Source organism: Ascaphus truei, chromosome 3, assembly GCF_040206685.1.
Source record: "Ascaphus truei isolate aAscTru1 chromosome 3, aAscTru1.hap1, whole genome shotgun sequence".
NCBI classification, from domain to species: Eukaryota; Metazoa; Chordata; class Amphibia; order Anura; family Ascaphidae; genus Ascaphus; species Ascaphus truei.
The window spans coordinates 73,515,341-73,539,939 of NC_134485.1; the positions used below are offsets into that span (position 1 = coordinate 73,515,341).

General features: G+C 43.1%; 1 protein-coding gene across 4 annotated transcripts in view; it reads right to left on the reverse strand.

Moving 5' to 3' along the window:
• PHKA2 (phosphorylase kinase regulatory subunit alpha 2) overlaps positions 1–24,599 on the reverse strand; it is a 119,081-nt gene that overhangs the window by 62,358 nt on the left and 32,124 nt on the right. For all 4 annotated transcript variants that reach the window (XM_075594291.1, XM_075594293.1, XM_075594292.1 and 1 more), the window contains exons 3-14: positions 24,202–24,360; positions 21,433–21,480; positions 21,023–21,191; positions 17,928–18,010; positions 17,241–17,321; positions 15,690–15,788; positions 14,316–14,462; positions 12,151–12,204; positions 10,453–10,575; positions 8,593–8,688; positions 8,069–8,176; positions 6,490–6,568 (exon numbers count right to left, since the gene is read on the reverse strand). In XM_075594291.1, the coding sequence (XP_075450406.1) occupies positions 6,490–6,568; positions 8,069–8,176; positions 8,593–8,688; positions 10,453–10,575; positions 12,151–12,204; positions 14,316–14,462; positions 15,690–15,788; positions 17,241–17,321; positions 17,928–18,010; positions 21,023–21,191; positions 21,433–21,480; positions 24,202–24,360 (1,246 nt within the window). The remainder of the gene's footprint in view (positions 1–6,489; positions 6,569–8,068; positions 8,177–8,592; positions 8,689–10,452; positions 10,576–12,150; positions 12,205–14,315; positions 14,463–15,689; positions 15,789–17,240; positions 17,322–17,927; positions 18,011–21,022; positions 21,192–21,432; positions 21,481–24,201; positions 24,361–24,599) is intronic.

Consider the following 24,599-nt stretch of genomic DNA (forward strand, 5'->3'; position numbering starts at 1 on the left):
AGGTGATTAAGGTGTTAGTGACCAGTAGTTTGTTTTTTATTGTAATGTTGCTACCCACGGAGGACAGGGAGGAAGACTAGGACGGCCTTATCCTGGCAGGGGTAAGTGCAACTTTAATTTACTTTATGCTGGCTGGATAATGTTTTATTTTTTATGGGCAAATGAGCTATTACCCAGATCTGGATAATAGGGATTTTGCCCATAACTGTACTGTATGTGTTAGGAGAGGTAGGGGGGGGGAGAGAGTTGTTGGGGGCAGAGGAGTGGGTAGTAGGGTGCCAATTAATTGTCACTGGGGTTTTCTTAGCTCCCATTGAGGGCATAGGTAACCATACTGGCAATCAATGGGTGTATTGGCTAGTATTGTGTTTTAATGCTTATTGGGGGTAGAGGGGATGGGTGAAGGTGGTATTTGGCCCGTGATGGGTATTTATGCCTACCAGGAGGGTAGCGGGAGGGGTTAACCCCTTCATTACCTTAGCAGAAGTAACTGCTAAGGTAATGAAGGGGTTAACTCCTCCCACAATCCTCCTGGTAGGCATACACACCCACCATGAGCCAAATACCACCTTCACCCACCCCCTCTACCCCAATAAATCAGGCACTGGTATTTAACCCCTTCATTGCCTTAGCGGTTAGCCACCAAGGTAATAAAGCTGCTTGTAAATGTATTTTTATTACAAAGGATTGAAGCAGGGGGTCTCTGGAGCTGGTATTAATGCGGGTCAGCTCTGGAGATTCCCAACTTCAATCCAATGCAGATTATACCTCCGGTAAGAAAAAGAAATATATAAAATAAATAAATGTAAAAAAAATAAATGATTGCCAAAAGTCTCCAGGTTATACTTCTCTAGAAGGTGGCAACCCTGACAATAACACACCATGAAGGGGGAATTATTGCACTTCCCTGGGACAACACTTCTCACGGCCAGATCATTCCACAATGGATATAAAAATCCATATATACAAAGAATGTTTAAACACACTCAAGAACGGAAATCGTGAACTCAAAATGATGATGCACTTTGAGACTAAAAACAAGAGGACTTCATGCTGATATGGGGTTTTAAACACACTGTCATCCTTTTAAAAAAAAAAATATTTCTCCCTACCTCCCTGTTAATTTTACAATTGACCCCCCTCTCAGTCCCCCCCCCTGTACACTGCTGATGGATGTATAGTCCTATGTCCCACTGTCTGTTTATTTACAACTCCCTCTGCAATTCCTTCTCTGCATCATCTGCCATAGATGGCTCTCTTTTTTACTTTGTAAATCAGTATTGCTGACCTGAGGAAGAGAGAGAACTCTCTAAAGCTTGTCTTATAATATCTATTGTTAGTCCAAATAAAAAAAAGGTATCACTTAATACTGAAGTACTCCTTTACTGAGCACTATCGCAACTGGACTAACATGGTTATTTCTACTTAGTTCATTAACTATTTTGGAATGCAAGCAGAAAAACATCTTCACAAATGCTTCAGTAATTTGATAGCATCAATAATCTTCTGGGTCAATTTACAGCACATTGGCCCATTGTCACTAATATGCTGTAAAGACATTTTCCCCTTGCTGGAGGAGACTTTAACTCCATTCAAATGAATGGGACTGCAATGTTCTCTAGCATGGGGAACAGGCATATATGATTGGGGCAGTGGTGGACTTCAGCCGGTTCGGACCGGTTCGTGCAGACCTGTTGCTAGAAATTAACAAGTTCGCCGAACCGGTCCTTAAATTTGCTCTTGGGTGCCCCACTCACTCTCCCACCCCCCGGCCCCAGGAGAGACAGGCGGGGAGATGGTATGTGGCGGCAGGCCCCCGGTGTTAAAGGGTAAGCAAGCCGGTAGTTTCAGCATCAGAATCAGTAGCAGAGCAGGACGGCAGGGGAGGAGCGTGCACTAGCAGTCTGAACAGGAAGTCTTTCTTACTTCCGGTGCCTGCTGCTAGAGGGCGCTCCTCACCACGTGCTGCCGTACTCTTTCTGCCTCTGATTCTTATTCTTCTACCTCTACCGGCATGCTTATCCTTTAAGACCGGGTCCCTCCTCTGCATACCAGGACACAGGTAGGCATGGGGGAGATCTAAGAGGGATTGTCCCTATAAGAGAGACAGGTTTCTCATTAAATTTAATTGTATTGTATGTCTTTATTTATATAGCACCATTAATGTACATAGCGCTTAACAGCAGTAAAACAAGTGGTAATCAAATAAATAACAGATAATATAAATAACAGATCATGGGAATAAGTGCTTTAGACATTAAGGAAGAGGAGTCCCTGCCCCGAGGAGCTTACAGTCTAATTGGTAGGTAGGGAGAACGTACAGAGACAGTAGGAGGGTGTTCTGATAAGTGTGTCTGCAGGGGCCCAAGCTTTATGTAACGTTTTCAGAATATCCACAATGCTATTCTTTAAGCAAGTGTGTCTTAAGTTGGGTCTTAAAGGTGGATAGAGAGGGTGCTAGTCGGGTACTGAGGGGAAGGGCATTCCAGAGGTGTGGGGCAGTCAGTGAAAAAGGTTTAAGGCGGGAGAGGGATTTAGATACAAAGGGGGTAGAAAGAAGACATCCTTGAGAAGAACGCAAGAGTCGGGATGGTGCATAGCGAGAAATTAGGGCTGAGATGTAAGGAGGGGCAGAAGAATGTAAAGCTTTAAAAGTGAGGAGAAGAATGGAGTGTGAGATGCGGGATTTGATCGGAAGCCAGGAGAGGGATTTCATGAGGGGAGATGCTGAGACAGATGTCGGAAAGAGTAGAGTGATTCTGGCAGCAGCGTTTAGGATAGATTGAAGGGGAGACAGGTGAGAGGCAGGAAGGCCGGACAGCAGGAGGTTACAGTAATCAAGACGGGAGAGAATGACGGCCTGAGTCAGCGTTTTAGCAGTCGAGCAACAGAGGAAAGGGCGTATCTTTGTTATATTGCGAAGGAAAAAGTGACAGGTTTTAGAAATGTTTTGAATGTGAGGGGCGAATGTGAGAGAGGAGTCAAGTGTGACCCCTGGCAGCGTGCTTGGGCTACTGGGTGAATGACGATAGTTCCAACAGTAATGTGGAAGGAGGTAGTAGGGCCCGGTTTGGGAGGAAGTATGAGGAGCTCTGTTTTAGCCATGTTGAGTTTAAGGCGGCGGAGGGCCATCCAGGATGATATAGCAGAGAGACATTCAGAAACTTTGATTTGTACAGCAGGTGTAAGGTCGGGTGTTGAAAAGTATATTTGTGTGTCGTCAGCATAGAGGTGATATTTAAACCCAAAAGATGTTATTAGGTCACCTAGAGAGAGTGTATACAGAGAAAAGAGAAGAGGTCCCAGGACAGAGCCCTGGGGTACCCCCACAGAGAGGTCAATAGAGGAGGAGGTGTTAGCAGAAGAGACACTGAAAGTACGATGGGAGAGGTAGGATGAGATCCAGGATAGAGCTTTGTTCCGAATACCAAGAGTATGGAGAATGTGAAGGAGAAGAGGGTGGTCCACGGTGTCAAATGCTGCAGAGAGGTCGAGTAATATGAGCAGAGTGTAATGACCTCTGTCTTTGGCAGCATGGAGGTCGTCAGTTATTTTAGTGAGGGCTGTTTCCGTGGAGTGAGCAGTGCGGAAGCCAGATTGTAGAGGGTCTAGGAGAGAATAGGTGTTGAGAAAATGGAGCAAGCGAGAGAATACAAGATGTTCAAGGAGTTTAAAGGCAAAAGGCAGGAGGGAGACAGGTCGATAGTTAGAAAGACAGGTAGGGTCAAGCTTGCTGTTTTTGAGTAATGGTATGACTGTTGCATGTTTGAATGAGGATGGAAAGGTTCCAGAGCAGAGGGAGGATTTAAAAATGTATGTGAGCATAGGGATTATAGTAGGAGCAAGAGGTTTTATGAGATGGGAGGGAATGGGGTCAAGAGGGCAAGTGGTAGAGGGAGAAGAGGCGATTAACAGCAACACATCCTCCTCTGAGACAGTGGAAAAAGAGTCAAGGAAGGCAGGAGGAGAGTTAGGAAGAGGTGTAGGATGGGAGGAAGAAACAGAAGGGATGTTCTGCCGTATGGATTCCACCTTTTCCTTAAAATAGTCAGCAAAGTCCTGAGCGGAGATGGAGGAAGGAGAGGCAGGTGGTTTCAGTAGAGTATCAAAGACAGAAAGAAATTTCTATTTTGTACTATACTTAGAAAAAAAGAAAAGGCACTGTGTATTGCACTCAGTCAATTTGGGTGAGTAGTGAATATTAATATAAATTTACTTTTAATATTATTAGTACCATAATAAAATAAAGCCACTTTAAAACGAAACGTGCTAGAATAGCAATATCAAATCTACCTAAATCAATTTTATTTTAAAACTAATAAAAACTGTGCATAAAGTACAGAACCTGCAGCTATATTGGAAGATTAAAACCTGTCTAGGTAAATGTTTTTCTCAAGTATCTAATAAGTATATAGGAACTTATATAGGCTGCTGCATTGCCAACCACTGTCATAATAAATGCTCAGGTGTAACTCCTGCCATCTCAGTAGTAGGTGAATTGAGTAACTGTGAATATGGTGTCCTTAGATGTAGTCGTATCTTGATACTTAGTTGGTGAAATGTTGTTACTCTGTATACCATATGATTGGCAAGTAAATTAGGACAGCAGCAATAGTGTCAGTAGTATATTGAGACCAAAAAGAGATATTATTTCTCATACACTGGCGACACACTTTATTCGAGCTTGGCTAGTCCCACGAATTCGGGTATACCCGGGTGTATTGAGGTTTGTGACTGTTTTCTGCCCGAGTGCATTGAGGTATTTTCCAAGCAGGGATTGAAGCATTTTATTCCCGCTGGCTGCAATAATGCACAGAATATATATATATACTGCATTACAATTCATGAATTTATGCCATCTGGTAGACACGCGAAGCATTGCAGCCTATTAAATCGTAATCATTATCATTTAACAGATCAGCCGCCCATCAGCCAGGCATGAACCCAGGCTGGGAAGGCAAATGCAACGGGGCTTGTCAGAGGTGAGGAGTGGCGCATTCCAGGTATCTGCCAGGTACATACCGGGTATTTGCTCGAATAAAGTGTGTCGGTGCAGTACAAAGAATCTAATACATAAACAGCCTGTATGGCTGTCAGTGTATTCTGGGCTATTCAGCGTGCAGCTTGTGGTGGTGCTCATCGGAGCCCCAATGCAACCACGAGGGAGAGTGGAGGTCCCTGCTGTACTATGTGTGGGTATGAGGGAGTCGGGGGGGGGGGGGTCTGTGTGGGTATGGGGGAGGGCTGTGTGGGTATTAGGTGGGTCTCTGTAGGATTGAGGGGGGGGGTCTGTGTTGGTATGGGGGGGTCTGTTTTGGTATGGGAGGGGGGGTCTGTATGGGTATGGGGGGGTCTGTATGGGTATGGGGGGGTCTGTGTGGGTATGGGGGGTGGGGGTCTGTATGGGAATGAGTGAAATAATAAAAACGTGTAAAGGCTGAGAGAGAACCTGTTGCTAAAATTTCTGAATCCCACCACTGGAGGGGCCGTGGAAACATAAAAATACTAAATACGAATTATAAACAGGCCAAACTGAAAGCTTAATAAAGAAATATGCAATCCCATGTAGCAACAGTGCTCAAAGTCAATATTTGGCTACTTTTGTTTCTTGGAAAATTCTTCTTGAACGAACATCAGACAAAAGGGAGTATGCGGAGATAATCAAACCCCTCCCGAGTCTCATCTTAGCATGTTTACTAACTGGCTTTGAAAAATGATTTCAAAACACTCTAAAAATCATCCAATGTGACCTCTTAAACACGTCACTGCCATAAGTGCACTTTAGTTCAGAGAGGGACTGCGCATTTACAAAATAGGCTCCAGAGTATTTACAATGGCAAATAATCTTCTGCTTGAACTACAGTAGTGCTTTAAACTTACATACTGAGCATGACGTTATCTCTACGTGCTACAGTGAGCAGGAAACATCCTGAAAGCACATATTCTGCAATAATATTCTATATAAAGAAAATGCACTCCAGAGCATCTGAAAAATGTGTGTTTGCCAATGACGTTTGTCTGAAGCACTTATTCCCATGACCTGTTATTTATATTATTTATTTATACAATTACCACGTCTATTACAACTGTGAAGCGCTACACATTAATGGCGCTATACAAATAAAGACACACAATACAATACAATGACTAAGATTTCACCCCACTGCAAATACTATTGTACACTGGGTTCCACTCCCAAACATCTTAACATTCAGAAGTCGCATCATTTTTCACACAGAAGTTGAACATTGTGTCATAATACACCTTTAATACATTTCCCATCCTCATACTGCACGCTCCACGTGGGAGTGATTCACTAAGCGCCGCTGAGTGTTATGTCGCGTGGTATATCACCGTGATCTGGTATTAACTGCCATGAACGTAAATGGCCCGGATTGATGTGCTATAAACCCGCAACGGCGCTTAGTCACTCCCGGACCATTTAGGGTTTATTTGAATTACAGTAAGCAAGAAACGACCAGAACAAACCTTGCACGACCACATCAGGTTTAAAAACTGTTGAGAATCTTCTGTTTAAGGGATCAATTTCTCCAGGTGCTAGGAAACCCTACAACAGGAATAAAGAGACATGTCTACAATGGTGTAACAGCCGTGGTACTTGGTCAGAAACTTTCTGTTCTTATGCATATCGGGATGGAAAAAAATAAACCCTCCCAAAAAAATAAATATAGTGAGATATATATGTATGTGTGTGAGATAGAGATGAGATAGAGATGAGAGAGATGAGAGGTAGATACTAAGCATTTCTATATATTTTTGTCCACCACATCCAGCCATTGTTCTCAATCCTTCTGTCCAAAACGGTAGCTAGATATATGATCCAAATGCCAGTACTTGCATTCATTAAATTTCCTTTACAAATGGTTATAGAATGAAATCTGATGCCTAATTACTACTAAGCTAAAAGTATTTCTAAACAATTTACCAAACAAGCAACCAGCCTCGCACTGATGAGACCCAAAAGGTCAAACCAGCTGTCTGTGAGTATGGTTACTGGCTCTGCACTTCTTCTACCCAGGCTGTGCTGAAAGGCTGTGTAACACGGCAGCCATTAGCTTATAGGGGTCCATGTTAAAATGGATAAGAAATAAAGAGTGACTCACTGGGAGTGATCATTTGCATGTCATTACCCAGAATCCCTGGCTGCAGTTGAAGCATTGTTTGCTAAGCAATAATGGGGAAAGACAGTGTTGCAGATCTGTCTGATACATGCAAATGTACTCACAAGCGGCATTTTTATTTACTAAATAATTGATGAAAGTCTGAACTTTTCTTTTTGTATTAATATTAACTTTTCTTATAGTGCTTTTCTCCCAGTGGGACTCAAAGCGCTTCACAGTTACAATACAGTGCAAGGTAAGCAGCAGTGCACATAGGATTTGTACATAGGACTTTTACAGACACCGTATTCATTTGGTACAGGGATCCTGAAAGCCGAGCGATTGTCAAATGTGTAGATATAATGACAGGCACTCCAAGCACAGGGTGAAAGGAGCACAAGCACAGCATTCACGCTGCAGGGCCGCTGAGCACAATGTATTCTGGAGCACAGTTTTGCAGCGCTCGGCGGTGGCTGCCTGCAGCAATTGCCTCCCAGAATTAATCGCATGTAACCATGTGACCACCAAGAGAAACTGCCCTACAACTGAGAGGTGCAAGATCTCCTGGGTTTTGTTCTAGAGAAAACACTTTTCTCCTCAGAGACTTCTGTTTCATAGTATGGCTTTCTTAGACAATAGCCGCCACAAGCCAACTGCTGGGAGACTGGGCTGGAATACATAGCCTATTGCAAATAGCGTTGTCTCGCAGCACAGACAGACAGACAAAGGGAACTCTGGCCATGTCTACATTTTATAAGAATTGGCTGATTTTTAAACTTCTTCAATGTATAGATGAAAACGTGCACTCCTTTATCAAAATATGTAACCAAACAAAGTGTGTGTGAAGAGGATGGCAAAATCAATGTAAGTAGACCGGTGATTTGCGCAAACCTTGCTTTCTCAAATGATGCATTATATTGCAAACAGTTTTACCGCACAGAAGTTACCTCCGCTAAAAGGGATCCCAGGATATGTAAGGATTGTCCCCATAAATGTGGCAACTTTCCCATAGCGATGCGATCAACAGTGTGTGGGTTATGGTACTCCTCATCTATCTGGTGACAAAGCAAAGGGACAGAAGGGTAACTCAATGGAATGTTTTTTTGGCTATTTACTTAATAAATCCACAGCGTACTCAATAAAATTGTGAGAGGTAGACGCAATGAAATTAGTGGGCACACATCTGTTATTGGCTCTACATAACAAGTCTCAAACAACAGATGAATCACTGCAAGAGTCTTGATTGTTCATTCTTCTTCTCATAATTAACACTTTAGCCGCCAACATGGCCAATAACGCACTGCAGGGATTAAAAAGATACGTATATTTGGCAAAATGCTGATGCACGCTTCTTATGTACAACAAAAATCCGAAGTAAATGCTATAAAACCACTGGTCTTCAGCTTATCCTGGATTGGGGACATTGTACTGAAATCCTGCTTTAGTGCCAATGCCGTTCTCATGGTGTTACCTTGTCTGCTGGGACAGCATACAGTTCTGGCACAAGATGAATCCCATTCTTTCCTCTAATGATTATTCCCTCCAAGGCCTCTCGGTACTCTTGCACCTAAGAAAATATCCAAGAAAGGAGATGAAGAACTGAACAGTCTTCTGCCCAGGTTAGAAGTTATACATTTATGGTAAGTAGACTTTGCTTATTTTTAACGGGAAATCCTTCCTAGGACCAAAGACAACTAATGACAGTATACGGGTATGCGGGTTATGTATACGGGTTACCTTTGTTTACATTTATCTAAGTCTGATTCAGAAGTGTTTTAACATTATTGGAAGGGGTTTGCTTTTCTCTGGCTATTTCCTTTTGTGTGATCAGCAAGTGCTTGTTCAGCCAGGGTCTCCCCCCATATCTTATCTCTAATAAGGAAAGGGTAAAGAAAACACTTTTTTTAATGAACATTGCCCATTAGGGGGCCCCAAGAAATTCAACTTAAAAATAATTTCCCAAAAAATGAAAGCTGCCAAATCTTTGCTATTGGCATGGTTAGCATTGTTTAGGGAAGCCAATGAGACTGTTACATTCTTTCCAAAAGGTTATTTTCTGGATAGCTGCATGGAAGTGCACCTCGCATGGAAATGATCAATAAATGGGGAGAAACACTGGTCAGGTGTTCACATTGGGTCATTATAATTACAGCAAAAAAATAGGTGTCAGTACCACAAACAGGTATAAGGTGTTTATTTGCATGACACAACTTTAGAATCACTGAATAATTGTTTCTCTTATGCGTGTGGCGTTCAAGGCCTACATTTGAAAAGGTTTTTAAACAAATCTTACATTCTGAATCAAAATGGAAAGATGGCTGAATCCTTCCAATTATTCCCACGCCTAAATATGTGGCTAAATCCATCGTAAAAGCAGCCAAGAATGAGACCAGTATAACAACGATTGGCTTTGGCAAGCAAAGTGCAGCTACAGTAAGAGGTTCATTTTCCAAAACACAGAGTAAATAATAACCCGAGGATTATAATCGAATAAACACTTTAATAGAACTTGCTGCTTTGGAAAAAAGATCTTTAAAAAATGATTTTTGATTTATATTTGATATGATCTGGTCCCCTAATCTGCCGCTTCGGTCTATATTGAATTATCAAAAGAGAAGAAGGGGAAAGATACAGTATACGGGACAGTATAGCAGGACCTGCTACATCTTCTGCTTCAGCTGCACTTCCGGATCTCCCGGTCACCACTCGCACCCAATTTTAAACCAGTTGTAAATGTTTTATTGTAATTTTGTTACGTCATTTTGCATATTCTTTTGTAATGTGTAGACCTGTCATGGGACATTTTTAATACAACCGTATACTGTATCTCAGTGCGCTTTCCGCTTATTCCCTTTTGTGCTGCATTGTGAGCTCCCTCAGGGGGACTCATACTATAGGGGATTGTGGAGTTCTCCTGCGGACAGCTGCAAGAGATCTGCACATGTGCACTAGACATATGTGACAGCGCGAGAGCGGAAATCCTTGTACTTTGCTATATTGAATTATCCCCTTATCTTTAATGAATAGCATTATTGGGTGTCCTTCTCACCCATCTTATTATTAGGTGAAAAACCTTGTTCTAAAGATATGATATATGTACCAATAATGTGTATTTATTAATATATTTGTTATTGTATAAGATACATTTCACATGTAGCCTCATTGTTAACAGTTCATTTTGTACTTACTTCCTGTTCGTGTCTCTGTTGAATATTTGTTCATATATATCAAATTAACTAAAATGTGTAAAAATAATAATAATAATAATAATAATAATAATAAGCACGTCAGATCAATGTGCATTCATTTCTGCCATGTTTTTCCTTCTTACCTGAACTTGGTCCCCATTAAAAACTCCATCGATTACTAGGTACGTCCAAAATATAGGCCACTCGCATTCTATGTTCTCAAACAGTTTCAGCTCAGTTGGGTCATAGTGCAGTCTGGTTGGATCCTGGAAGAGGAATTAGTTGCATATACAATGGAATAACGGTGCGTGGGAAATGCAGCATGTGGCTATGTGTCAAAGATGGGAGGGTTCTGAAATTATTATTGCTTACAAGACAATTTTGTGAACTACCTGTATGTAGACAACGTATGTATGTATATCTTTATGTATAGCTTCCACAGTGTACTCAGTGCTTTAGAAGAGATAATACATGGAATTATAATACAATAAGTGTAACAAGCAAAATCAGAAACAGGAAAGGGAATCCCTGTCCCAGAAAGCTTACAATCTAACTGGTATGTTTGGAGACGTAGAGACAGCAGGTCAGGGAGTAAGAGCAGTAGATGGCAGTGCTTTGCCACAATGGTTGGTAGGAGCGACTGTGGGTGTGGGACAGTACCCATGAGTGTAGGATAATGAAATGCTTCATTTAAGAGGTGAGTTTTAAGGTTTGTCGTAAAGGTGGGGAGAGAAGGTGCTCGGTGTATACAGAGTGTGAGGGAGTTCACGGGTAAGGGGCAGTGAGGGAAAGGTTTTCGGTGAGAGAGCACTAGAGGTGCAAGGGGTGGAAAGGAGATAGTTATGGGTAGAGTGCAGGAGCATAATACATAAAAACATGACATTACAAAAACTATCAAATACAGCAATGCCATAAAATAAGAAATCTCAGAAGAAATCAGAAATTGCAAGTGAAACTACTACATTTGGTATGATGTGGATGAGATTTTAAAAAAACTGTTCAATTCCATAGAAACGTTTAATAGCATTTTTTTTATTATTCTTTATTTAGTGTTTAAGAAAAACACATTGAATCACACAGAAGCAATAGAGGGTAAAATAAAGGGGGTAGGGCGAGTGTCGGGAGTAGGGGAAAAATAAACAATGTGTACTGTAATATCAGAGGATCGCAAGTACATGTTAGTTGCCAGGAAAAACAGTATTTGTGGCACCGTTAGCAGAAAAAGCAAGAGGGCATGTCATGGAGACAGGACAAGTCATTATGGGGCACTGAAGAGCAAGCAAAAGATTAAGAGAAGGGGATTAAGTTGGGGGTGGGGAGCCAAACTGAAACTCAGGGCTCACAGGTATCCAAGGCATTGGTGCTCAACTCCAGTCCTCAAGAACTCCCCCCGCCCCCCAACAGGTTGTTTACAGGATATCCCTGCTTCAACACAGGTGGGTCAATCAGTGGCTTGGTCGAGGAAGCTGGGATATCCTTAAAACCTACCCTGTTGGGAGGTCTTGAGCACTGCAGTTTAGCACCCAGATCTAAGGTATGTAAGTAAGCAGTTATTCTAGGTAGGCCATGTCCCAAACTCTGCTACAGATGTGTTGATAAGAGTGGGGGGGGGGGGGGGGTTCTCACAATAGAACAGCGAGTGCCATTTACAATGTGTGAGATCAATGTTCATTCTGGTTTGCTTAAATTGGGGATTGGGCTGCCCAATAATGTGACTAAGTGGTCTTGAGGGACTTTGATGTTAGTTAGTTTAATTAAGGTCAGTATGTTGCTCCATAGAGGTTTTATTTTAGGGTTTAGGGTATCGTTACCATACTATGTACACGGAAAATGTGTTGTACCTCTCTTGGTGTTTTATAACCATCTCTGAGAAATCGACAGCAGCCAAATCTCCCCTGAAAAAAAGGTTAGAAAATGAATTACTAGTTGCAGCACAGGTAATTACTATAATGCCCTGGTGTATATCAACTGCTAGAGCAGTGGTGCTCATGATCAGTCATCCAGGGCCACCATCAGTCATCCAGGGCCACCATCTGTCATCCAGGGCCACCATCAGTCATCCAGGGCCACCATCAGTCATCCAGGGCCACCATCAGTCATCCAGGGCCACCATCAGGCATCCAGGGCCACCATCAGGCATCCAGGGCCACCATCAGGCATCCAGGGCCACCATCAGACCAGGTTTTAGGATTTCTCGGACACATACTTAACATCTTAGCCCAGCCTTAATTATCACAAAGACAACTTGCCCTGCAAATCTGGCTTTTTTGGAAGCCCTTAAGGACTGAAATGGAGCACCCCTGGGCTAGATGATGGGGCATACTGGATTACTATACAGCTCTCAAACTGGGACTAAATAATAAAAGAAATGCGCTCTTCTGTGTGCGTTGTACTTCCCATTGTAACTAAATGAAATATCTGTAGCCAATGCTGAAGATGACATTAAAAGGGCCACCATGTGGTATCTCTGTTGCCTGACAAGTCAAATGAATGTGGTTTTGATACAAGATACAGCTTTAAAAAGGACTTTATCGAAAGCACTGTTAAAATTTCCACTACAAAAAAAGGATGTTTAATTCCACTTTGTACATCATATCGCCTACCCTACTGTACATCTTTATCTCTACACAAATTATTTCCACCATATCACTCATTGTACTTCATGTTTTGTGTATTAATATTTTTTGTGTAGTGATCCTCACTAACATAATGTATGTACACGGTCCTGGCCAGCTCAAAAGCCAAACCCACTACACGATACATTTCTATGAATAAGAGTGCTACTGTGACTGTATGGGATTTTTAAATGTCGATTGGTAACAACTGCTGGGAGGTCTGTGACCTCCCCCCTCCTTGGTTTTAATCTCATCCAGACCACTTTTAATTCACAGGTCCTGGTGCACACTTGTGGATCATCTTTCTATTGAGACATTTCATCCTCCAGGACGGAGGTGAAAAGAACATTTACAGGTGCTGTAAGAACGGCAGAAAAGGGGTTTTCCTTGACATTGTTGCTGGCTTGTAATGCTGTGGCCAAAGGATTTAACTAAATACTAGAGACAGGTGATTTTTTTTTGGTGAATTTGAATCCGCCTCGGATCTGCTGGTTGCTTTGGTTCGCAGATTTCTGCGTATCAGTCTCAAAAAGGATGATTCGTCTTTTCTGGCTTTTCTTTTTTTAGTCACCACCAACCTAATCCGCAAGTGGATTTTAACAATCCAATCCGCAGATCAGCAATCCGCTGGGGGATTTTAACAATCCAATCCGCAGATCAGCAATCCGCTGGGGGATTTTAACAATCGAATCCGCAGATCAGCAATCCGCTGGGAGATTTTAACAATCCAATCCGCAGATCAGCAATCCGCTGGGGGATTTTAACAATCCAATCCGCAGATCAGCAATCCGCTGGGGGATTTTAACAATCCAATCCGCAGATCAGCAATCCGCTGGGGGATTTTAACAATCCAATCTGCAGATCAGCAATCCGCTTGGGGATTTTAACAATCCAATCCGCAGATCAGCAATCCGCTGGGGGATTTTAACAATCCAATCCGCAAATTGAATTGATAAAATCCACCAGTGGATTGCTGAATCCGCGGATTGGATTGCTAACATCCACCTGCGGATTGTATGCAATGGCGGTTTTGGATTAATCCGCTCGGATTGGAACAATCCACCAACATATTTGAGACCGCGGAACGGATTTAGAATGGAAAGCTCGGAAAATTCCGCGAATCGGATTTTGACAGTTTCGCCCGTCTCTACTAAATACTCCTTACTTATGAGAAGAAGAACAGATAGTACTTAACTAAATAATTTGTTACATTAGATGTAGCATTTTTTTTGTCTTTTTGTTGTATACATAATGTATGTTATCACAAATATAATAAAATGAAATTATGATAGGAGCACATGTGTGATACAGTATAGAATACAGTGTGCAGATGTGATCTACAAGATGTTCATGTTGGATATGAAAAGATGCAAATGGAATAAAAATCATACTTGTAGCTTTGTGATAATTTCATTTTTGGTCACATTAACCAGGCTCATTTCCTCCACTGCAAACGCTGGGTAGGATATGATAGAGAGGAGACCGGCATCAATCTCTTTGGAGGGTGACGCTCGTGGCAACATTGAGTAAAGGATTGACTGTAAAAACAAAGCACAAAAGTAAACTCCTCCAAATTCACTTTTTACGGCTCACGTGAATCACTTCTTTAGAGTGAAGGACCAAGTGTACTAAATGGTGCTACTCTAAGATACTGTAACTTATGGGACCATTCCCTTGAATGGGCCATGAAGAGTCTCCAAACACCATAAGCTATCTTATAGAATAGCACCAGTTAGTAAACATGGCCCTAAATGCTCCCATGAACAATAAAAGCAGTGCACATAGGTTTTTCTGTAAGGGGGTAGGAGCAATGTGGTGCTTGCAGCAAAAGGGTTTAGCCATCTTAAGAACTCCCTTTATCCTTGGAATACACCGACTCTTCCATCCAATTGCTCAGCATTTTCGCTCCCACCTTCTTTTTTTCTCTGCAAGAGTCCAAGGATTCCTTTACCCCTGCACACAGCGTTTACCTTCCGCCTGCCGACAGCAACACGTCTATCTATTGTGGCCCACATTCAATAAGTGGTGATATTTCATACATCATCACATTAAGCTCACTTTCAAAATAAGTTATTCATTTGAAGAGGGGGGAAATGTACCTTTACATCCGAATTAAAAGCAGTACAGGCATACCCCGGTTTAAGGACACTCACTTTAAGTACACTCGCGAGTAAGGACATATCGCTCAATAGGCAAACAGCAGCTTGCGCATGCGCTTGTCAGCACGTCCTGAACAGCAATACCGGCTCCTTCCTGTACCGAAGCTGTGCGCAAGCGGGGAGACTATAGAGCCTGTTACAAATGCCTTATTTACATCAGTTATGCACGTATATGACGATTGCAGTACAGTACATGCATCGATACGTGGGGAAATGTAGTGCTTCACTTTAAGTACATTTTCGCTTTGCATACATGCGCCGGTCCCATTGCGTACGTTAATGCGGGGTATGCCTGTATAGTAGTTGGTAAAACAAAAAAATTAAAAATAAAACAAATGGATGTAGAATGATAACTGCTACAGGACTAATGTTTTACACTAAAGGCTTTCAAGCGTCACAATGTTATTCTTCATACAAAGAGGAAGACACCTCTGACATTTTAAAACATAAATATTGTAAGTAGAGCAATTTAATTTGTTTTATGTGCTTTAGAGTGTATCCAACAGACTTTTTGTTGGTCCAATAAAAGGGATCATGTTACCATTGTTATTTGTACCCATATTTTTTACATTTTACACCATTTTTTAAACTCTTAAAAATTCTTACTTGACAATGTTCAACATCATCGGGTAGGACATGAATCACCGATTTGGGTCCACCATGAGCTCCAAACAGGTCCAGTTCATCGATGGCTTCCAGAGCTGCCTTCAGAAACAAATAAAGTATTTACTTTTATGGGTGAGTTCAAGTGACTTATGGGGTATTCACTGTGCTATAGTGCAAATTGGGGCACTATTGCATGAAAACTCCCTCTGAAGTTGATGAGTTTCAGGATGCTAGTTTTTTGGTTGGCACTCTGTTTAATGAATAATCCCTTAGGACCTAAGAAGCTATGCTTTATCTCCTCACTTTAATAAAAGGGCTTACATAAAGTAGAAAGTCTAACCAACTAGAAAGCACTAGAGAAAAAGAGCTGGAGAGGAAGTTCCGAATCACTGAGAGGAAGTAGGCAAGAAAAAAGACTCAAAGCCGCCTCCAGTTTAAGTTCTTTCAAGACTTCAGCGGTCTCACATTTTAATCTGGTCTATAACTGTTAATTGGAAAGGACATATACCCTAGCGCATAAAAAATGAATTATAAACAAGAACCACTGTTCGTTAGAGGTTAAAATTTATTTTGATTGTTCTTATTATTGTCTTCTATTTAATTGAATTCATTAAAATATGCACTCTTTTTTCGTGAACCTTCTCGGAATATATTTTAACCTCTAAAGGACAGTGGTTCTTGTTTATAATTAATTGTTTATGCGCGAGGGTATATGTCCTTTCTAATTACTCTTGTTCATGGGAATTGAATATTCCCTTTCATTTACCCAAGCAGCAGAGATTACTCTAACAAATTGTGATCAGGTCCCACCCTTACCATTATAGACGTATTCAGTTAGCGCCGGTTTCTCATTTCACTTATAACTGTTAATTGTCTGTTAAATGTGCCCACAACATATATTGCCCCTAACTGTCCATGAAATGTCTGAAAATAGAACGTGTAACGATGTATTCTCATTATAAGTCTGTGCCCAGGACATACTTGAAAACTGTTAATGTATTATTTATTGGTAAAACACTTTATAAATAAATATTCTACCAAATATTTTGACACTTGATCAGTGGTGCATAACCTACACGCCAAGACCTCACGCAGCCTTAAGAAGTCAATCTGAGGTCCTATCAGCCTGGTAACATGTTTCTACAGAGATGTGACGGTTTCTTAGTGAGGGCCACATTTGTTGCGCAACACTCCTCAAGCCTTGCAATTGGATTATTTATTGTTAAAGGAGCCGGTGCATCAGTGATGCTGCAAAAATTAAGCCAAGTGGGAAGATGTTTTATGGAGGAGAACTGCTTAGCAAAACTGTCCCTATAGTCCATATTTACTTAGCAGTGAAAAGCCGTAAGTCACCTTATGGTGCATGCAAGTCAATGGGCTGTAAGATGGGCGGTAGTAAATATGGCCAATATGTTCATTAAAATAAATAAATAAAAGACATAGCCCAAGATTCCCTAAATCCCCGATCGTGCAAATGGCAGCTAATGGCGGATCAGGCTGCAATTTCCCTCATTGTGGCTTAGTGAACCTTTGTCGCAGATGGTATCTCACTTTAGCCATCCCTACAGAGCTGGCGTTCAGTTCAGGAATTCCTTGGTTCGTTTTGTCTCCTCGTTCCCACATTCCATAATCCTGAGAGCAACAAAACACGGGACATTGTACTATTAACCGCGACACAAAGCACATTCAATATGTCAAACAGTGATAGTGAAGTTGTTCTTCATTTTCTAAACTGGCTAAACAGTGTTAGAGCTGCCATAAAAGGATTGCATTATAGTCCGGATAAACTAATATATCGGAGAAAAGTTCCCCATTGTTTTGTATACGGCATGTAAATTTCATTCAACTTCATTGTATGGCACAGATAAGGGGCCAGAAACACATTGCCAAGGCTGTTTTCTGCAACAAAAACATATTTTTTTTCTAGGAAAATTCAATTTAGAAAAAAACATTTTTTTTACCTGAAAACTACTTGAGAGAATTTTAAGTAAATCAACTGCACCAGGCAAATCGTCAAGTTCATTTTCTTGCAATAAAGTGTGATTTAAGATGCCCCAAAAAGTCACAATTCTGCTATCCAAACTGCATAACTCCCTAATGTTTTAATATATTAAGACAGTAACCTGTCCTGCTGTTTCTACAGCTGTGCCTTACTAGTACACATATAAAGATTGGAAACTATTTGTGCATTAAACTAAACAGAAAAAAAAGAGAGAGAGAAGTGAATGGATTACTCACAGCAACTTTATAAGCAGCTTCAATGTAAAACACCAGGTTCTGTATAAAGGCAACTTCGTCCAATGTGAACACGATGTGCAATCCTAATCGATGAAAATGATCCATTATAATCAATGATTTTACCACCGTCATCAAAACCATACCAGTGCGTTGCTAAGCCGCAGTATATGGAGATCCAGGTGTCTCCAGGTTCTTAATTCTCTTCCTTTTTTTTTGTGCCAGTATTACAAAAAAAAAAAAAAATTCAATATTGCTGTTGGGGTCACCCGATAGGAAGTCCTGACGTTGTGACCTTACAGCTTCCTGTTGGCTGCGGAACTGTGACTGACCATGTTGAATTGATTAACCACCAAATATCTCAGAAACCCGGGTCTCCGAAGCTTAGGCTGAGTTTTGTAGTACTGGCTACAGCGACATTGCGAAGTGCCGTAGCAAGTACCTGCACTCCGTCGCGGGTGCCCATAGTGGGCGCGACAGTGACGGCTCACGTCACGCGGTTGCGATCGCTGGTAGTCAAAGGATTTTTACTTCTTCAGCGATCGCTGTGTGACGTCAGCGGCATGTGAGCGGTTCAGCCAATGAGGGCAAACCACTCACAGCCACGCCACCGCCACACCCCCCGTTTGCCCGCTCTTGTCTCCTGCACCAGAGTGCAGGAAACGCTATAGGAACAGCGACGGCTGATGTCACGCGATCGCGTCGCCGTAGCCCCACTATAAACGCAGCCTTAGAAGACAGTGATTCAACTCCAAGGGACCCACAGATATAGGCAGTGCCGCCAACGGGGGAGAGCCGGGGCAGTTGTCCCGGGCCCGGAGCCTGCAGGGGCTCGTAAGGCCGCCGACACGTTGGGGGGGCCCCAGTCTAAACTCTAGTCCTGGGCCCCATGAAATCTGTCGGCGGCCCTGGATATAGGCAATGTAAAAAAAAAATTAAAATACGGACGATACCTTACAGCCCAGAGGGTGTCTTATGGCAGGGGCGCGCAAAGTTTTTCGAGCGCCCCCTACCTTTGAGCTTCAGCGATCACACCCCCCTCAGCTTGAACCCGGTGTCAAATGACACCGTGGGTCAACCACCCACCCAGTCACTCAAAGTCACTCAACCCACCCCATCCAGTCATTCAACTCACCCCATCACTCAACCCACCCCACCCAGTCACTCAACCCACCCAGTTACTGTCACTCAATCCACCCAGTCACTGTCACCCACCCAGTCACTAACCCACCCACCCACTGTCACTAACCAACCCACCCAGTCACTAAAAGTCACTAACCAAAGTCACTAACCCACCCACTAACCCACCCACCCACTAACACCCCCACCCCCAAACCCACCAACCCAATCACTAAATCACTAAGGTGTCACTAACCCACCCACACAGTCACTAACCCACCCAAAGTCACTAACCCAACCACCCAGTCACTCAACCCCACACAGTCACTCAACCCCACCCAGTCACTCAACCCCACCCAGTCACTCAACCCATCCCATCCCTCAACCCAGTCACTCCATCCACAACAGTCACCCACCCAGTCACTGTCACCCACCCAGTCACTGTCACCCACCCAGTCACTGTCACCCACCCAGTCACTGTCACCCAGTCACTGTCACCCACCCAGTCACTGTCACCCACCACCCAGTCACAGTCACCCACCACCCAGTCACTGTCACCCAGTCACTCTCACTCACCCCAGTCACTGTCACCCACCCAGTCACTGTCACCCACCCAGTCACTGTCACACACCACCCAGTCACAGTCACCCACCGAGTCACTGTCACCCACCCAGTCACTGTCACCCAGTCACTCTCACTCACCCCAGTCACTGTTACCCCTCCAGTCACTGTCACCCACCGAGTCACTATCACCCACCCAGTCACTGTCACCCAGTCACTCTCACTCACCCAGTCACTGTCACCCACCCAGTCACTAACCCACTCACCCACTGTCACTAACCCACCCACCCAGTCACCAACCCAGTCACTGAGACACCCACCCAGTCACTCACCACCCACCCAATCACTTACTCACCCACCCAGTCGCTCACCCACCCAGTCGCTCACCCACCCTGTCGCTCACTCACCCAGTCGCTCACTCACCCAGTCGCTCACTCACCCAGTCGCTCACCCACCCAGTCGCTCACCCACCCAGTCGCTCACCCACCCAGTCGCTCACCCACCCAGTCGCTCACCCACCCAGTCGCTCACCCACCCACTCGCTCACCCACCCACTCGCTCACCCACCCAGTCACTCACCTACCCAGTCACTCACTCACCTAGTCACTCACTCACCCAGTCACTCACTCACCCAGTCACTCACTCACCCAGTAACTCACTCACACAGTCACTAACTCACCCACCCAGGCAGGCAGTCACCTGTCTTTTGTTGAAAATAAAAAAATAAACAGGTTGCATTATAATGTTTTTTTCTGTATCACAATAAGAAAACAGTTAAGTAAAAGTTGCACTCTACTCGTTGTAGGTGCGCTATGGGTTCGGGGGGGGGGGGGTGTCTGCTCCCTTCATTTGTCCAGGGCCTCATGATTTCTGTTGGCGGCCCTGGACACACACACACACACACATATATATATATATATATATATATATATATTATATATATATATATATATATACAGTATACACACACACACACGTACACACACACACACACACACACACACACGTACACACACACACACACACACACATATAGGCTATTTATTTATTTTTATTTACATACACACACATTCTTACATTACTCACATTCAGGGACTATTTAACACTTCTAGTCATAAATCGCACACTGACAAGGGGGGGGGGGGATTGGCTCTAATCACATTCCAAGATGCAATGTTTTTGAGTAAACCCCTTGCCTGCTTAATCCATTGTAACATCGCCGGAAGAAGAGATTAGTGTATCTCGAAAGCTCGCACAAATACAAGCATTTAGTTAGCCACAGAACGGTATCGTCTATTCATTTTTGATTATTAAAGCTCGTCTAACACGGTACTGATACATCTACATCTATCTATCTAGCTAAATATATATATATTTTTTTTTTATAAATAGTTTTGAAAATGCTTTCTTCGTGTCACCTGCAGCCGTCATTTGTGCCAAGCAGAGCAGGTACAGAGACGTCGCATCCACTTGCAGATGACCCCATTGGTCGTCGCCGACTACGGTACCACACGTTGCGGTGTTGTACTTGGCGTGCAGGCAGTCTGTCGTACTCTGCGTGTGTTTGAACTTTTCAACTTTATCCACCTAATAAACACGAAGAACATATACCAGTTATGATGAATATACGCCGTTTGTGCAAGCGCAGTTGGCGCAGTTGGCGCATGCGTGACGTTTGTCCAGGTTTTTCCCAGGACAAATATGGTCACCCTAGTTATAGCAGTAAAGTCACATCATGCTTCTGCGACATGGTAGAAGCTTCTTCAATATTCCTTGCTGAGCACGCAGTGTAACCACCCTCAGAGCACATAGGACTCGCTCAGTGTACCTGTCTCATCATGCACTGCAAAATCCCCCGCATCAACTTCACAACATTCTGCAGAAAGAAGAGAACAAGGAGGTCATTGTGTGATGCATAAGCTCATGTTTATTTACACATCTGCAGTTCTAAATCTGTTTTCAATGAGACCTGTTCTATGAAAAGAGAAAGCACCACTTAGCTCATAAAGATATATTTGTGCGTATACTTTAAATCAGGGGTGCTCAACTCCAGTCCTCAAGCCCCCCAACAGGTCAGCTTTTCAGGATACCCCAGCTTGGAGGATTGGAGTTGAGCGCCCCTGCTCTAAAGCAACAAAATGTGCCGATTTACACGGGACAGTCCTAATTGTCACAAAAGTACGAATAGGTAAAGCGTTACAGTACATGGCATGAGAGTATTAATAAAATCACCCAAATAATGTTCCTGTTTAAGCACAGTTATCATAGATTATACTTTTCCATTATAATGCTGACTCACAACAGAAATCTAATTTTGTAAAATGTCCTTTTATTAAGTGTCTTTAAATATTATTATATTGCCCCAGGGCATTTTCCTATGTCTCAGGTGTTGCTATTAATAAGGAGGACCATAGGCTCCTTCCAACATAAGGGCCCTATTAACTAAGCAGTACTAAACAGTAACACACCTTATGACCCATTTAACCCTTTGGGAGCCCCATGGCATACCGAAGAGGAGATTACACATGCGCTTCTCAAATTAAAACTAAGCCGCCAATGTGGACCTGACTTACTACAATCTAGGTTCCTAAGACTTGGTGCCCCAGCCATTGCCAAACCAATTGCTTCCATAGTCAACTCTATCCTGTCTGCAGGCCATATCCCTAAGACCTGGAAAGCTGCCAGAGTTGTCCCAAGCTTCAAAAGTGGGGACAAAAACACTGTCTCAAACTACAGGCCAATCTTCCCTTCTCCCAATCCTATCCAAAGTGGAAAAATGTGTCCACTCCCAATTAAGCGATTACTATAACAAGACAAATTTCCCTAGCCAATTCCAATCTGGCTTTTGCCCCAAACACTCTACCGTAACTACCCTGCTAAAAGTTTGCAATGAAATCCAGTGTGGAATGGAACGGGGTGAACTCACTGGTGCAGTATTCCTAGATTTTGCAACGGCTTTTGATACTGTTGATCATGCTATCCTGCTTAACAAACTCCAGAGCTCTGGAATAGGGAAGCATGCTTTAAACTGGTTTCAGTCCTACCTATCAGGTAGATCCCAACATGTGTCCATCTCAGGCTCTAACTCTAACCCCCTGGATATCACCTGTGGTGTCCCGCAAGGCTCTGTTCTGGGGCCCCTACTCTTCTCAGTGTTCATCAATGATCTTCCCACAGCTTGTTAGGAAGCGTCAATACACATGTATGCAGATGACACAATCCTATATGCACACAGCCATAGCCTCTCTGACCTTCAACACATACTTCAGTCTAACTTTTTCAGACTCGAAAACTGGATTTCCCAAAACAAACTGTTTTTAAACACTGACAAGACTGTAACAATGGTATTTGGGACCAAGACTAAATTTGTAAAGCTTCCAGCGACTGAGCTCCAGATTAGAACCAACACTAACACCACCCTAACTCCTGTCACTAGTTTTAAATACCTGGGCATATGGTTTGACTCCCACTTATCATTCGGGATGCACATCGATACCCTGACAACCAAGACCTATGCCAAACTAGGGGTACTTTACAGGAACAAATCCTCCCTAAGTCTCCTGGTCAGAAAACGTATCGCACAGCAGATGCTAATGCCAATTATTGACTATGGAGACATAGTATATGGCTCAGCACCTCAAACCCACCTGAGCAAACTTGACACCCTCTACAATTCAATTTTTCGTTTTGTTCTCCAATGCAACTATAACACACATCACTGCGAAATGCTCAAAGAACTAGATTGGTCATCACTCGAGTCTAGACGCAAAGTTCACCTTTCCTGTCTTGCCTTCAAATTCTTTATGGGCAAGCTGCCCAGCTACTTGAACAAGCTCCTCACCCCTTCCACATGCAGCACCTATCACCTGAGATCAGACTCCAAAAAGACTGTTCATGATCCCAAGGCTCAACAAAGTATCCGGACGCTCCTCTTTCTCTTACCGTGCACCCCAAAACTGGAACAACCTACCAGAGACTCTTACATCCACCACCAGTCTAAGTTCTTTCAAATCTAAGGCTGTCACACATTTTAATCTGGTCTGTAACTGTTTCATACGCCCATAATATATATTATCTTTAACTGTGCACGCAATGTCTTGTATATAATGTATACCCTGCTCATTTATGTAACTGTATTTGTAAACATGTATTAGTTGTCTTAACTCTGTGCCCAGGACATACTTGAAAACGAGAGGTAACTCTCAATGTATTACTTCCTGGTAAAATATTTTATAAATAAATAAATACCCTGAACGTCATAAGGGCTGACACTCTAAAGGCGCTATAACGTACAGAACAAGTCATGCTATAAATGCTAACTTTCCAGGGCGAGATCACATTCACCGCGAGTACGCGATCGGAATGGAAGCGGAGTATCCTCCACTTCCATTCACATTCTGGGGGGCCTGCCCGCAACCACGGGATCGCTACACCTTGCGAACGCGTGGTTGAGATCCGGCCCACACAGGGTTAACCAAATGTTCCATAATGTGCCTTACAGGTAAACATTGCATGGTGAACATTCCTCCACCTCTTCACTCGTTGTACAGATGAAGTGAAAACCACAAGAGTTTCCTTTCCAAACAAGTGCTAGTACCTGTTCCAGTTCATAGGCTTTGGCTTTGTCCTCGTCCCGGTCAGCGTTTTTGCGATACGCCATTCCCAGGCCCCAAACCGCCAGGATGCTGTATACGTTGTCACGAACCCAGGCATCTTTTTGTTCTTTGCTCGCAGGAAGCAGACCGGTGACCGGATTCTATGAGGGAAAACAATGTGAGGAAGTCAATATGTAGGCAGTGATCAAAGTGTTATGGTACCACAAAAATTTTCCATGGAGCAGTTCCAGCCAAAGGAACGTAAATGGAGTATCCACCTCATCCGTTTCCGTCTTGGGTGGGGGCTTGCCTACAACCAATTGGATCGCTACACATAGCCATCCCATACTGTAGTGGAGTTCCAGATGACCGGTGGCATTCGCGTGCAACTGGTCTTCCT